This window comes from Acipenser ruthenus, chromosome 9 (assembly GCF_902713425.1).
Source record: "Acipenser ruthenus chromosome 9, fAciRut3.2 maternal haplotype, whole genome shotgun sequence".
Taxonomy (NCBI): domain Eukaryota; kingdom Metazoa; phylum Chordata; class Actinopteri; order Acipenseriformes; family Acipenseridae; genus Acipenser; species Acipenser ruthenus.
This window is the reverse complement of record NC_081197.1, coordinates 53,175,217-53,187,671: the sequence shown is the minus strand read 5'-3', so window position 1 is coordinate 53,187,671 and position 12,455 is coordinate 53,175,217. Positions and strand designations below refer to the sequence as shown.

The window sequence follows — 12,455 nt, the reverse complement described above, 5'->3', positions numbered from 1 at the left end:
GACAGACAGACAGACAGACAACCCCACATACCAGTCTCCCAAGGATCTTATATTTCCAGTAACTTCTGCTAAATAATGTTAAAACCAAGTTTCATGCCAACTGGACAAGCTGTTCTCCAGATATACTGAATGCAAACGTGTGAAGTGTGGCATGCGTACGATATAATGTATTAACAGATCACTTACCAGGCCAAGTTTCAATGGTATTATTGATAGGATTAATAACAACGGGGTGTACATGATAATCCACTATTAGAAAAAGAAAAAAAAAAAGTAAATAAATAGTAAAGTCTGGTATTTAACCATTTTTTAAATGTCCTTCACAAGGGGTATTGGCATTTTATGATCTCTTCTAACATGCTAATTGTTGTGGAGGATATAACATTTCAGGCAACTTTTTTACAATTGATATTCATGAATCTATTGTAGACTGTTATTCATGATGAGCTAAAGCTTTCTGAATAGGGCCCACAATAATCTATGCAGATGTTTCCATTTCCTGTAGTCTATTTATACTTTAATGTACAACAATATTCATGTACCTTTTACATCAATGTGTATGGTTCTGGATGCTTTATACTGTGTCCTGTTTAAATTAAATGTCACCACACAGGTATAATTTCCTTTGTCTTCAGTTTCCACTGTGCGGATTAATAGCTTGTCGTTGTTGTATCGATATCTGTTGACATTTTCTATCAGCTCACAATCCTGAATGACAAAAATTCACAATCCTGAATGACATTTTCTTGAAAGACTCAAATGTAAACTCATATTATTAAAATGATTGTTTATGTCTGTTTAGACAAAAAAGATCATTTAATTTGGGACCGTTTTGTACCAAGCACATTGCAGTGTTGGTTACACTGAGACTCCAGCACTGTTTCAAGCCCCCAGGTTAGGCTGTAATCTTGTTACAGACCAGTCTTGCTTCCTGTGCTTTGTTTGGATTTCTTACTCCTGCTTACAGTTTACAGTTGCAAAATATGAACCCTCTACATTGCTATTTCACAGCAAATATCAATTTACAGAAGACTATCATTATCTAGTATAAAACCAGAAATGGGTCAGTCCCTGAATCCCTTCTTTCCATATGGATGAGAATGTGGCTGGAATGGGTTGGTCCCTGGATCCCTTCATTCCAGCTGGATAAGAATATGGCTGGAAGGGGTCAGTCCCTGATCCCTTCATTCCAGCTGGATGAGAATGTGGCTGGAATGGGGGAGACTATGGCCTTGATTGGTTGGTCAATTCGATAATCAATTACTCAATTTGTTTAAAAAAATCATCCAGGTGGGATATAAAAGGCTACAGATGGCCTAGTCAGGGTTGGGATGTGGGACAGTTTGGATAAGAAGTGTTATGTTATATGTTGGTATCTGTACCAGAGAAACTTGTCTCTTTCCTTTAAAACAGTCTGAAGACTGCAGGTGTTTTGTTTACCTTTGTGTTAACCAACAATGAAAGTGTGTAAAATGGCTTAATCTAATTTTGTTTTGTGTGACTCCTGTTTTTACCAGCCTGACAATAATGTAACAAATTGCAAAATTCCTCTTGAATATTGTGTCAGGTTTATGCCTTAGAATTTACAGAGGCTTGAAAATAGGTTCCCATCAAGTCAATGCAAAAAATACTGCTGATAGCACTCATGGGGTCTGCTCAAACAGTAATGACAACCCCTATAAACGTCTAAATTTTAGAAATCCTCTTTATTAAACTATAATGTGTAGTTACATACAGAATCTGCTATTAAATGACAGATGATCACACACAGTCTCTCAGTTCCGTATATAACTTACCTTGTACCAAAGAAACTCATAACTGTCTGACTTATCCATGAAGATATTCACATCTGGACAAACCACATTATCATTGGATGAAGCTGGTAGCACTTGCAAATATGTGAAAGTGTGAATGCAGTTGTCCTTCTTTGTCTCTTTTACTTCAAGAGATATAGCTTGCTTAATGCAAATAGTAGAAGTTCTATAAGGACAAAAGAAAATGTGATTAAAAAGTAACTGTCTCACCAGCAGGGGTCAGCATTATTTCTAACATTAGTATGTTACACAGCACTGTTAATACCGTATTACTTTGAATTAACGCTGCAGCGTTTATTTTAAATTGCTAAAAACATCTGCAGCACTTATTCAAGGGCGGCGGTAATTAGATATACTATGGTTTTCGAAAGGCGCAATTTTTTATTGCGGTATTTGAGGAAGGCGTTGTGATAGGGAGCTCTCGCTGGTTCGTGGAGTGTGTGTGTGTCTGTCTGTGTGTCTGCCTTTGGGAAAGCAGCGGAGACGCGTTGCTAGGTGACCATTTGAGCAGTGGGTTCGCGACTTCGGACGCAACAGTAATACATCAGTTTAGGGGACGTGGATCTGAAAACAAGTATAGAGAGGGTTACCGTAGGGTAGTTGGTTCCTGGAGCGGGACGTTTCTTTTAGTAAGACTAGCGCTCGCCATTTTGTGTGGCAAACTTTTTTTTATTTTTAGCTTTGTTTTGTTTTGTGTATTAAATGTGACACTAGGGCTACCATTGCTGGTACCTTAGTGTCAGCACTGTGTTGTTATTAAATGTGCACGCCTGGGTATTTGCACATTTACCATGCATACAACCAAAACAGAAATGCATTCAAGAAACTTAAATAATAATCATACAGCTCCTGCATTACAACTAAAATGTATTACTTGTCTTGCTAATTCCTAAATATACCGAGCATCAAAAAGAAACTTATCACTATTATAACACATTTATTTTTGGAAAAAAAAATAAGGTATATAAATGATGGACACTGACAAAATGTTTTTGGTTTCTTTTTAATCACTCCATCATTCATCCTTGACCATGACACGCTTGAGTGACTATGACTGAAGCATATGCACTTAATCACCTAATTAGTGAGACAGTTGATTGGACACTGGATATGGAGTGATTTCAGCTGTTGAAATTGCAAGCTTGAATAAAAGCAATTCACAGAAAACAAAACAATATGCTACGTCTGTCAAGAGAGCAGCGCCTTCGTGCAATCAGCATGTTAGAGGCTGGACTAGGGCAGCGTACTGTGGCTCGCTGTCTTGGGTGCTTGGGTGCAATTTCAAACCTGGCGAGAGGGTATAACCAGACACACTCTGTCACTGACAGGCCACGAACTAGGAGACCAAGAGTCACAGCACCTGTCCAAGAGTTTGTCATTTTTCGATCACATCTAGAGAATTTTATCCAAATATAAGTGATACGTTTCTTTTGATGCTCAGTATATATATATATATATATATATATATATATATATATATATATATATATATATTAGTGCTGCTGTAGCAGTACATAGTGCTGTGTACCTACGGAATTCTTTTTTTTTGTTTGGGTTTGTTTGTGTCTTGGAGTCAACAAAAAATACCTTGGTACAAAAATAAATTAAAACGCCATCCTGTCACAGGGTTCCATGAACTTTACAGTAAAATACTGGTATGCTCCAGTGTGTAACTGCATTCTTTTAAATACATTGGATTCAAGTTTACTTAATTAATTTTGTTTCTATTTGTAATGTTTTGCCATACTGTGTTTTGTATGTGTCTCTTTATTAAGTGCTGCATTTATTGGAGCCGGGGTAGGGAACAAAATATACATGTTTTATTATTGAGAGCGGCGTTTATTCGAGGGCGTCTATTACAAATCTGATATCTGAGTGCGGTGCTTATTCAAGGGTGGCGGTAATTCAAAGTAATACAGTATTAACATTAATTCTGTACAAGCATTTTTACAGCAAGGGTGTGTTACTCGTTTGGACGTTTCTCATAATTCCATGCATGCAAACCGCGGCTTTTGAGGTTTACACATGTATCACTTTGCTTCACTTATCTAGAAGTTTGATTGAGATTGTAAAGAAAATAAATTCACGGCAATTGATTATCACTTTTTTTTTTTTTTTTTTAACAATTCTAATTTAAAATGTTATAAAAATGTTGAATATCTATTTGGCCCCAAGTCTTAATCTGCCTACATGGAGGTGAGAATTTTTTTTAAAGCTGTTGATCCAGCGCGCTTTGAGCTTCAGAAGTCATTTGCCCCTAGCTGGGCATAAGACAATTCTTACTGCACTGTCATGTGATCATCTTCAGCCAATCATGACATTTAATTTATCCAAACCATTTTATAATTTCCATTGCCTACCACTAACTCAACTACAGTCAGCACTCAGTTATACGACACTCAGCTACACATAAGTTGCGTTTTACCGTCCTTGTATTAAGAAACAAATCAATTCTCATAATAATAATAATAATAATAATAATAATAATAATAATAATAATAATAATAATAATAATCTTTATTTTTAATATAGAGCCTTTCACAATAAAAATTGACGCAGAGCGCTTCACATGAATAAAAATTCTGGAAACTGTTGTTTTTTTTAAATCTTTTGCTAAATTGCATTGCCTTTTACATTTTATGCAGTTCTGTGCATGGGTAACATTTTGATTTCATTTTGCTGTTGGATCGTTAATGGGGAATTTTACATAATGCTACAATACATACCGGATTTAAAAGTATGTACTGTATTACAGTCCAGGTGTCGTCTCTCGGCAAGTGATAGTTTCAGAATCATATTGTTCTGAATTAGACACTTCATCTGTTGAAAATATAGTACTGTACCAACAAAACCAACTACAGTTCATCTAAATGGAAGCCTACTTATGAGTTCAAACCGAGGTGTCATTTTTTAGTGTCATATAAATGCACAATGTAAAGGGTTTACCTGAGAACGCACACATAGTGCCCTGTGTCGGTCAGAGAGATTGGGAGAAACCAAAGGAGCTCATCAATCGCACGTATTGTGTCTCCATCTCCAAAGAACTCTTTCCCTGTTTCACTTTTATACCAGGTGATATTATAGGTATTATTACCTACAAGTTCCAATAATAAGGGATCTAGCAGTGTGCAGTTTAACACTGCAGCTTCTCCTTGAACAACATAGGAGCGATGGAAGTCCACCCCGTAGTCCGCACAGTGTTCTAAAAAAGAATCAATACTAAAGTAAAATATGTGATTTTTTAATACAGTAAAACCTGTATTGGGGACCTTCTTAACTAAGCAGTTGTGTGATGAACTAACTTTTCTTTTCAGTGCCAGTGAATGACGGACACAGCACGGATAAGCAGCCATATTCAATCCCTTGGGTTACAGGTTAATTCAGGTTTTACTGTACCAGTGCATTGAAACAAATCATTTGTAAATACAGTGTTGTCAAACAACCTTAAACAACATCTTGCACAAACTTCATGTGTTTTTTTCTTTCTTTTATGCTTTATTAATCCTAAGGATTATGATAACCCTCTAGGAGCCTGCACAATAATGAGAACTCAGTAATGAGAAGCATTTTTCAGTCAGTTTGTAAAATGTATCATACAATACGTACCCCCAGTACACAGCTAGATAAATGAGACTATGGGGGGTTTAGATTTGATTGGGTTGAGCTGTTCTTTTGTGCTGTCATAAAGGTACCCTCTACTAGGCTATTGATTTACTGCTGATCCTGTCATGTTTCTTTTCACTTTGATAATAACATCTCTACTCCAGGATCAAATGCTAAAATGTACTTCAAGTTGTAGCTGGAATATGTTTGGGAAGGGAGCCATACAGTATAAAGGAAAACAATAATATTTAATAAAAAACATACATCATCTGATATAAATCTGAACACTTGTTATTTTTTTAAATAATCCCCCATGAGGCATTCTAACAATATGACTGATTAGACGTTTCTGAGATAGTTAAAATCTACAACACTTGTTTTGTGTTTTTAATATCTGCAATCACCTGAAAAACCTCCCAATTAATTAAGTGCACAGTGATTATACATCTTTACACAGTATCATTGACACATACTTGCAAATAATTAGATTTAACCTCCTCTAAACCTAAGATTTTACAGGCAGTGGTTTAAACTCTCTCTAGATCTGAATATAGTATACGAGTTGGTAAAACCATTAATATTTTTTTTGGTACTTACCTTCATTGATTTCACAGATGACATAACCACATGCAATTAAAAGGATTGTCAACAGTGTAGTGGCCATGGTAACTGTAAAACAGATATAAAGAGCATTATTGAAACTCACATCACACACTACAAAATTCTGTTACACAAAACAGCTTAAAAAAAAACAAAAAAAAAACACAACAAACCCAATGCAAGCTATTTTCTGTGGTTTTGTCACTTAGTTTGCCCTTGAGATGTGATGCCCAAAATCCCATTACCACAAGTCTGTGTTTTTACCTTTCGGTTTTCAGAATCATCATGTAATTACCCTACACTCAGGGGTAGATGTACTAAAGTGTTGAGCTGTCGGAGGGCTAGGCAAAGATTTGAGGGGGCTACACTCCACTTTGTGTGGGCACGTATAGTGTCAATGTTACGATACGTCTCGCAAACTTCAGTATTAGGATGCTAGAATCTGATGCAGTTCAAGTGCCCGTCAACTATAATAATCAAAGCTCGAATTTAACGTATATTTGGGAGCATTTTGCTACCAAAACTCTTAATTTGCAGTAGCATTTTTCTGATACCCTGAGTGAACACATACATAATTACCGGTATTAGTTATTTTTAAACACGTATATTATCTTTCATAAAGCGGGAAACCATTGCTAATGACTGTCCCGCCCCATGTAGATACGCGTGAGGCCCACAATGCAAATCGTATTGGACAGTGGATTACAAACACCTACAGTACAGAACAACGTGAATACAATTTAAAGGTATGAAGTTTATTTTATAGACCAAAAGTAAAATTTAATCTGTCATGGAGAATGTCAGCTCCGGTTTTGTTATAATGTTAACCCTGGTTTCACCCACACTAAAAATGAACACATAATAAGTAGATAATTATTACTTTATCAACATTCTGACTGAAAAAAATAAAATAAAAATAAAACACAAGCAAATAGCTAGCTATAACATTATGAGCCAAGTAACATCTTCCTTGTTTTATCAATACGAATAATAGACGAAATACAAACTTGAGGTGCATTAATTTATCTAGATTATCCAATAGATTATCACAACCTTGTGTACTTCTCCCGTTTAATTAGTGAAACTTGTGCTTTAACAAAAAAGTGATTATATATATATATATATATATATATATATATATATATATATTGCATCTAATTAGCAAACTAATGTCACTGTTTAATAAAACAAACCCATTTTTTTTTTTGTTTTTTTTTTAATATAATCTTGGTTGATATCACTGTTATTACTTCTTAGTTAATTTCTTCAAAATTAACTTAAAACTGAAAATACTTTCTGTCAGCTGTATGAAGAATCCTCTTAGCCCGGTGAAGAATTCTACCTTTAATTGACTTGTAAAGTGTTTCCAATTGAAAGGCTTGGTCCAAACCTGTCTTCCATTTTGTTGGCGGCCCCTTTTCATGTCTACTATCAGACAAGTGTGTTACTGCACCACTACAAGCCTATTAGCTGAAACCAAGGATCCTGTGGGTGGGTGAAACTTGCCAGAAAAGTTGGTTAACACTGCTATGTGCTATTGTTGCGCAGTATATCGAAACCTACGGTGTATCATGATACCAAAATCCTATGATACGTAATATCAGGGTAATATATAAAATATCAAAGTATCGCGGTTTTTCGATACTGTGTTTTTTTTTTAGCTTTTAAAACTAAACTCTGTAAAACAATATGAACTAAGCTTACTCGTTTCCGCTTAGCGTGTTCTGGGAATTCAATTACTGCAGCAGTCATGACAAATGCCGGAGAAAGAAGCTCGATGTGGAACTATTTGGGATTTTAGCCAAATGACAATGATAATCTGGTTGAAGGCGGACAGTCAAAATGTCGAGTGTTTTAAATTAGTGAAAAACAAAGGAGGAAATGCCACCAGTTTATTGAAACATCTTTCAGATCGCCACCCCGATCTCTTTGCCGAAGTTTACTTTTACTGTGGTTTCTTGCGGTCTTTTAGTTTAAGTGAATCTCGGTGAATATTACTTAAAAAGAAAAGTGACAGCAAAGATAACACATAAAACAGGAATGTGCTAGAAGCTGATCAAAAGGGAGTTCATTGGTGCTTGTTTATTTTGTCATTATAGTGCATTTGCTAGAAGCTGCAAAAATATAATTTGCCGACATGTGTCATTAAAATTCTACATGTCGAAAATGTCAGCAATGTTTTTATATTGTTTGGATTTTGTGGTAATCAGTATTTTATGTGCATGTAATGTGTTAGCTGTGAAAGTCCTGTGTTTTGAATTGTATGCATGAGCGATGGAAAGACCAGAATGAATATAGACTTCATTGCCAGCATTTCGGTTTCCCTAACAGGATCAGTGTGATGCTTCAAATGCAGAGGAATGCAGACAGGTTCAGCAGGAAACCGATAAAAAGTACTTCGTTTATTATAGTAGCCAGAGTGGTTGTCTTTTGTCTAATTTACTTTATGTGCAAGACTTTTAACAACCAAACGAGCATTGTGGGCTGAACGGCCTCCTCTCACTAGTAAAATGTGATATGTTCTTATGGGCGTTGTTTTGACGGAGACATTTGGCTTGAATACGCTTAAATTCTGTTCTAATATAACACGTAAGAGGAAGGCATCTACATTAGTGGCCTGTTTGTTTTAGAAATGTAGCATTCAATATAATCCTTAAATTTTAACTTTTCACTATTGAATTGCGTATGTTAGCAGCTTTTTTAGTAAAGGACTTCTTTAACAGAAATACATTTTTTATCTGCTTAACTATTTTTTATTAAATTATTTGGAAGTGGAGATTTTCAAAATATCTAACACTATATAAATGTAAAATTAACGCATATTGTTTAAAATGAAGGAATATAGCATTTGTGCGTATTCCCTAATGTAACACATTACTGTGTTTATTTAAAAAAAAAAAAAAAAAGTTTTACAATGTACATGAATCAATCAGGCTAGTCAAGTTAAGCATTATACTCTGTGTTTACTTGTTTTACTTTCTAAAAGATTTGAGCAGTATAGATTCATGGAGGTGTTATGTTGTATGTGACTTTGAAAAACATAAGAAATGTTACATCTTGCTCATTTGGTTGTTTATTGATCCAAGCAAGAACCTCATCAAGCGATTTCTTGAAGTAAGCGAGTAAATCAGCTTCCACAAGTGTTTCATTTTTTCATCCCTTGCGCACATTTTTTTAGCACTTCTAAGATACCCCTGTATGTAAAACATCTGGCCTAGTTATAAAAAGTGCTTCAAGAACAGTATTTCTGTGTTATTTTATATATATATATATAATATATATATATATATATATATATATAAACAGCAAGCATTCCACCTTGCTGTAGCATTATTAACTGTGTATTTAATTTCAGATATGTTTTAAGTAAAACTTTGATAATAACCTATTTGGGGTTTTGTTTGTTGAAATCTAAAAAAACATTTGCCACCCTCCACTAACCTCAATCAGCCAAAGCTGCAGGTTTATATACATGTGACCATCTCCAAATTAATAATAAATCAATCGATCTGGAGACAGTCACATTCTGCACGACTTTAACCCCGCCCATGCTTCAAGAACAATTAACAATAAAATAACACACAAACAATACATTTATATAATAATAAATAATAACATAACTAACATAAAACACACGAGTGGGGTGTACTCCATCACAACACCACATACATGTTTTAAAATGTTATTATTGGCAACAAAGCCTGTGTCACACAGGAAAAATGCACTAAATATACTGAGGAATCCTGAAGGTAAACTCCTTAAAGGCAATCAATTTAGTACTAATACTAATTAAAAATATAAGGAGAAACATTACCCACCACTAAAAATGATCACAATTAATATTGTAGACTCCTATGTCCATTGTTCAATGTTTGTATTGGAATGATTCACTTCCTGTTTGGTTAAACAGACTTCAACAGAATTTATACGCTTCCTGGCATCCTTTAGAACTTTGGCTGACATTTTTCTCAAAGGCATCTGTTTTTTTCAAGTATACACTGCTGTGCAAGTCTGTGCAAGTCTTAGACATTTGCATTTTTCTACTCTGATGCATTATGAGCATCAATTCATGGGCAGCAGTGTGGAGTAGTGGTTAGGGCTCTGGACTCTTGACTCTTGAGGGTCGTGGATTCAGTCCCTGGTAGGGGACACTGCTGCTGTACCCTTGAGCAAGGTACTTTGCCTAGATTGCTCCAGTAAAAACCCAACTGTATAAATGGGTAATTGTATGTAAAAAATAATGTAATATCTTGTAACAATTGTCGCCCTTGATAAATACTTACAATAAATAATAATAATAATCAACAATTTACTCAAAGCCTCCACTAGTGTTTTCTACTATTATAACAACCTTGACGTGCATAAGGAAGGAAAAACATTGAGAAAAAAGCTGTCTAACAAGGATGAGCAATACTTGAAGATAATATCTTTAAGGAATAGAAAGAAGACAAGGGTTTAATTGACAACAGGACTGGCAGAAGGCACAGGTGTCGTTGTCCATCCATCAACAGTCCAAAGCACTATTTACCATTGTTCTTGTGCATATTTTAGCCTTTTAGTCTTGTTCCCCTTTCTTAACAGAGGTATTCTTATTGCAACACATCCTTTATGTCCTTATTTCAAAAGTGACCTTCGTACTGTTGATTTGATGGATGACAACACCTGAGCCTTCTGTGACTGATGAAGTGATAAACACATAGCAACTCAAACAAAGCCGAGGGCTGACAAAATTTAGCCATCTCTGACGCAAGTCAAAGAATGTCAACAACGTCCTAATGTAAGAGGGCACACCTTCGCTGTAAATTTAAACAAGGGACTGAATTTAATTCATTGATAAGAGAAACTAACCATGAATCTTAGTGCTGTAGGTTGACGTGTTGGAGTAACATGTTCCTGGAGTGGCTTAGCCCTGTATATATATATAAGAACATAAGAACATAAGAAAGTGTACAAACGAGAGGAGGCCATTCAGCCCATCTTGCTCGTTTGGTTGTTAGTAGCTTATTGATCCCAGAATCTCATCAAGCAGCTTCTTGAAGGATTCCAGGGTGTCAGCTTCAACAACATTACTGGGGAGTTGGTTCCAGACCCTCACAATTCTCTGTGTAAAAAAGTGCCTCCTATTTTCTGTTCTGAATGCCCCTTTATCTAATCTCCATTTGTGGCCCCTGGGTCGACACTGTCTATACCTTTTAGGATTTTGAATGTTTGAATCAGATCGCCGCATAGTCTTCTTTCTTCAAGACTGAATAGATTCAATTATTTTAGCCTGTCTGCATACGACATGCCTTTTAAACCAGGGATAATTCTGGTTGCTCTTCTTTGCACTCTTTCTAGAGCAGCAATATCCTTTTTGTAACGAGGTGACCAGAACTGAACACAATATTCTAGATTAGGTCTTACTAATGCATTGTAAAGTTTTAACATTACTTCCCTTGATTTAAATTCAACACTTCTCACAATATATCCGAGCATCTTGTTGGCCTTTTTTATAGCTTCCCCACATTGTCTAGATGAAGACATTTCTGAGTCAACATAAACTCCTAGGTCTTTTTCATAGTTCCCTTCTTCAATTTCAGTATCTCCCATATGATATTTATAATGCACATTTTTATTTCCTGCATGCAATACTTTACACTTTTCTCTATTAAATTTCATTTGCCATGTGTCTGCCCAGTTCTGAATGCTGTCTAGATCATTTTGAATCACCTTTGCTGCTGTAACAGTGTTTGCCACTCCTCCTATTTTTGTGTCGTCTGCAAATTTAACGAGTTTGCTTACTATACCAGAGCCTAATATATATATATATTTCCATTTACGCATATGAGGAGTATGACAACAGTAATGGCTGAGTCTAGCAGCAATATGAATACAATGTCCAAGTCAGTGGAATATGTCGATTCACTAACAGTGGAATACAGGCTACGGTATTTGAAAAAGCTGAATTTATCAAACTGAGATGTTCTACCCGATCCATACGATGCAAGTGACGTGAAGACAATTCCAAGTAATACAAATATTAACATAATGCTATTGACTGCAAATGTTTCATAATGGCAGCTAATGTTTAAAATGTATATATGTACATGCATGGGCGTGCATTGGCCCTTAAGTGTTTATTACTCACAGGATTCTCATACTTGACCTAATTGGATAAGTATGTTAATTGTTATGCATTTGAATGAACAACCAGCCATATTTAATCATAATATGTTTTCCAAAAATACAAAAATAAAAAAGTATAACTCACCTGGTGAACAAATGCCAGTAGTACATTTATTTATTTTAGTTTTCATTTACAGCCACTGGCTACAAGCCATGTATTATATCTAGAGCGTCTGGTTTTCGGTTTTAAAAAATAAAAAAATGATAAAAACACCCCCAATACAAAGAAACATGAAATCAGTGTATATTCAATAAACAAAACAAACACGCATG

At 35.3% G+C, this 12,455-nt stretch overlaps 1 protein-coding gene across 5 annotated transcripts in view; it reads right to left on the bottom strand.

The window, feature by feature from the left end:
• LOC117405182 (interleukin-1 receptor type 1-like) overlaps positions 1-12,455 on the bottom strand; it is a 40,430-nt gene that overhangs the window by 9,110 nt on the left and 18,865 nt on the right. For 4 of the 5 annotated variants that reach the window (XM_059030245.1, XM_034008032.3, XM_034008030.3 and 1 more), the window contains exons 2-6: positions 6,015-6,086; positions 4,761-5,016; positions 1,797-1,980; positions 543-708; positions 187-249 (exon numbers count right to left, since the gene is read on the bottom strand). In XM_059030245.1, the coding sequence (XP_058886228.1) occupies positions 187-249; positions 543-708; positions 1,797-1,980; positions 4,761-5,016; positions 6,015-6,081 (736 nt within the window). In that variant the 5' untranslated portion in view covers positions 6,082-6,086. The remainder of the gene's footprint in view (positions 1-186; positions 250-542; positions 709-1,796; positions 1,981-4,760; positions 5,017-6,014; positions 6,087-12,455) is intronic. The other variant, XM_059030244.1, reaches the window with a different exon arrangement.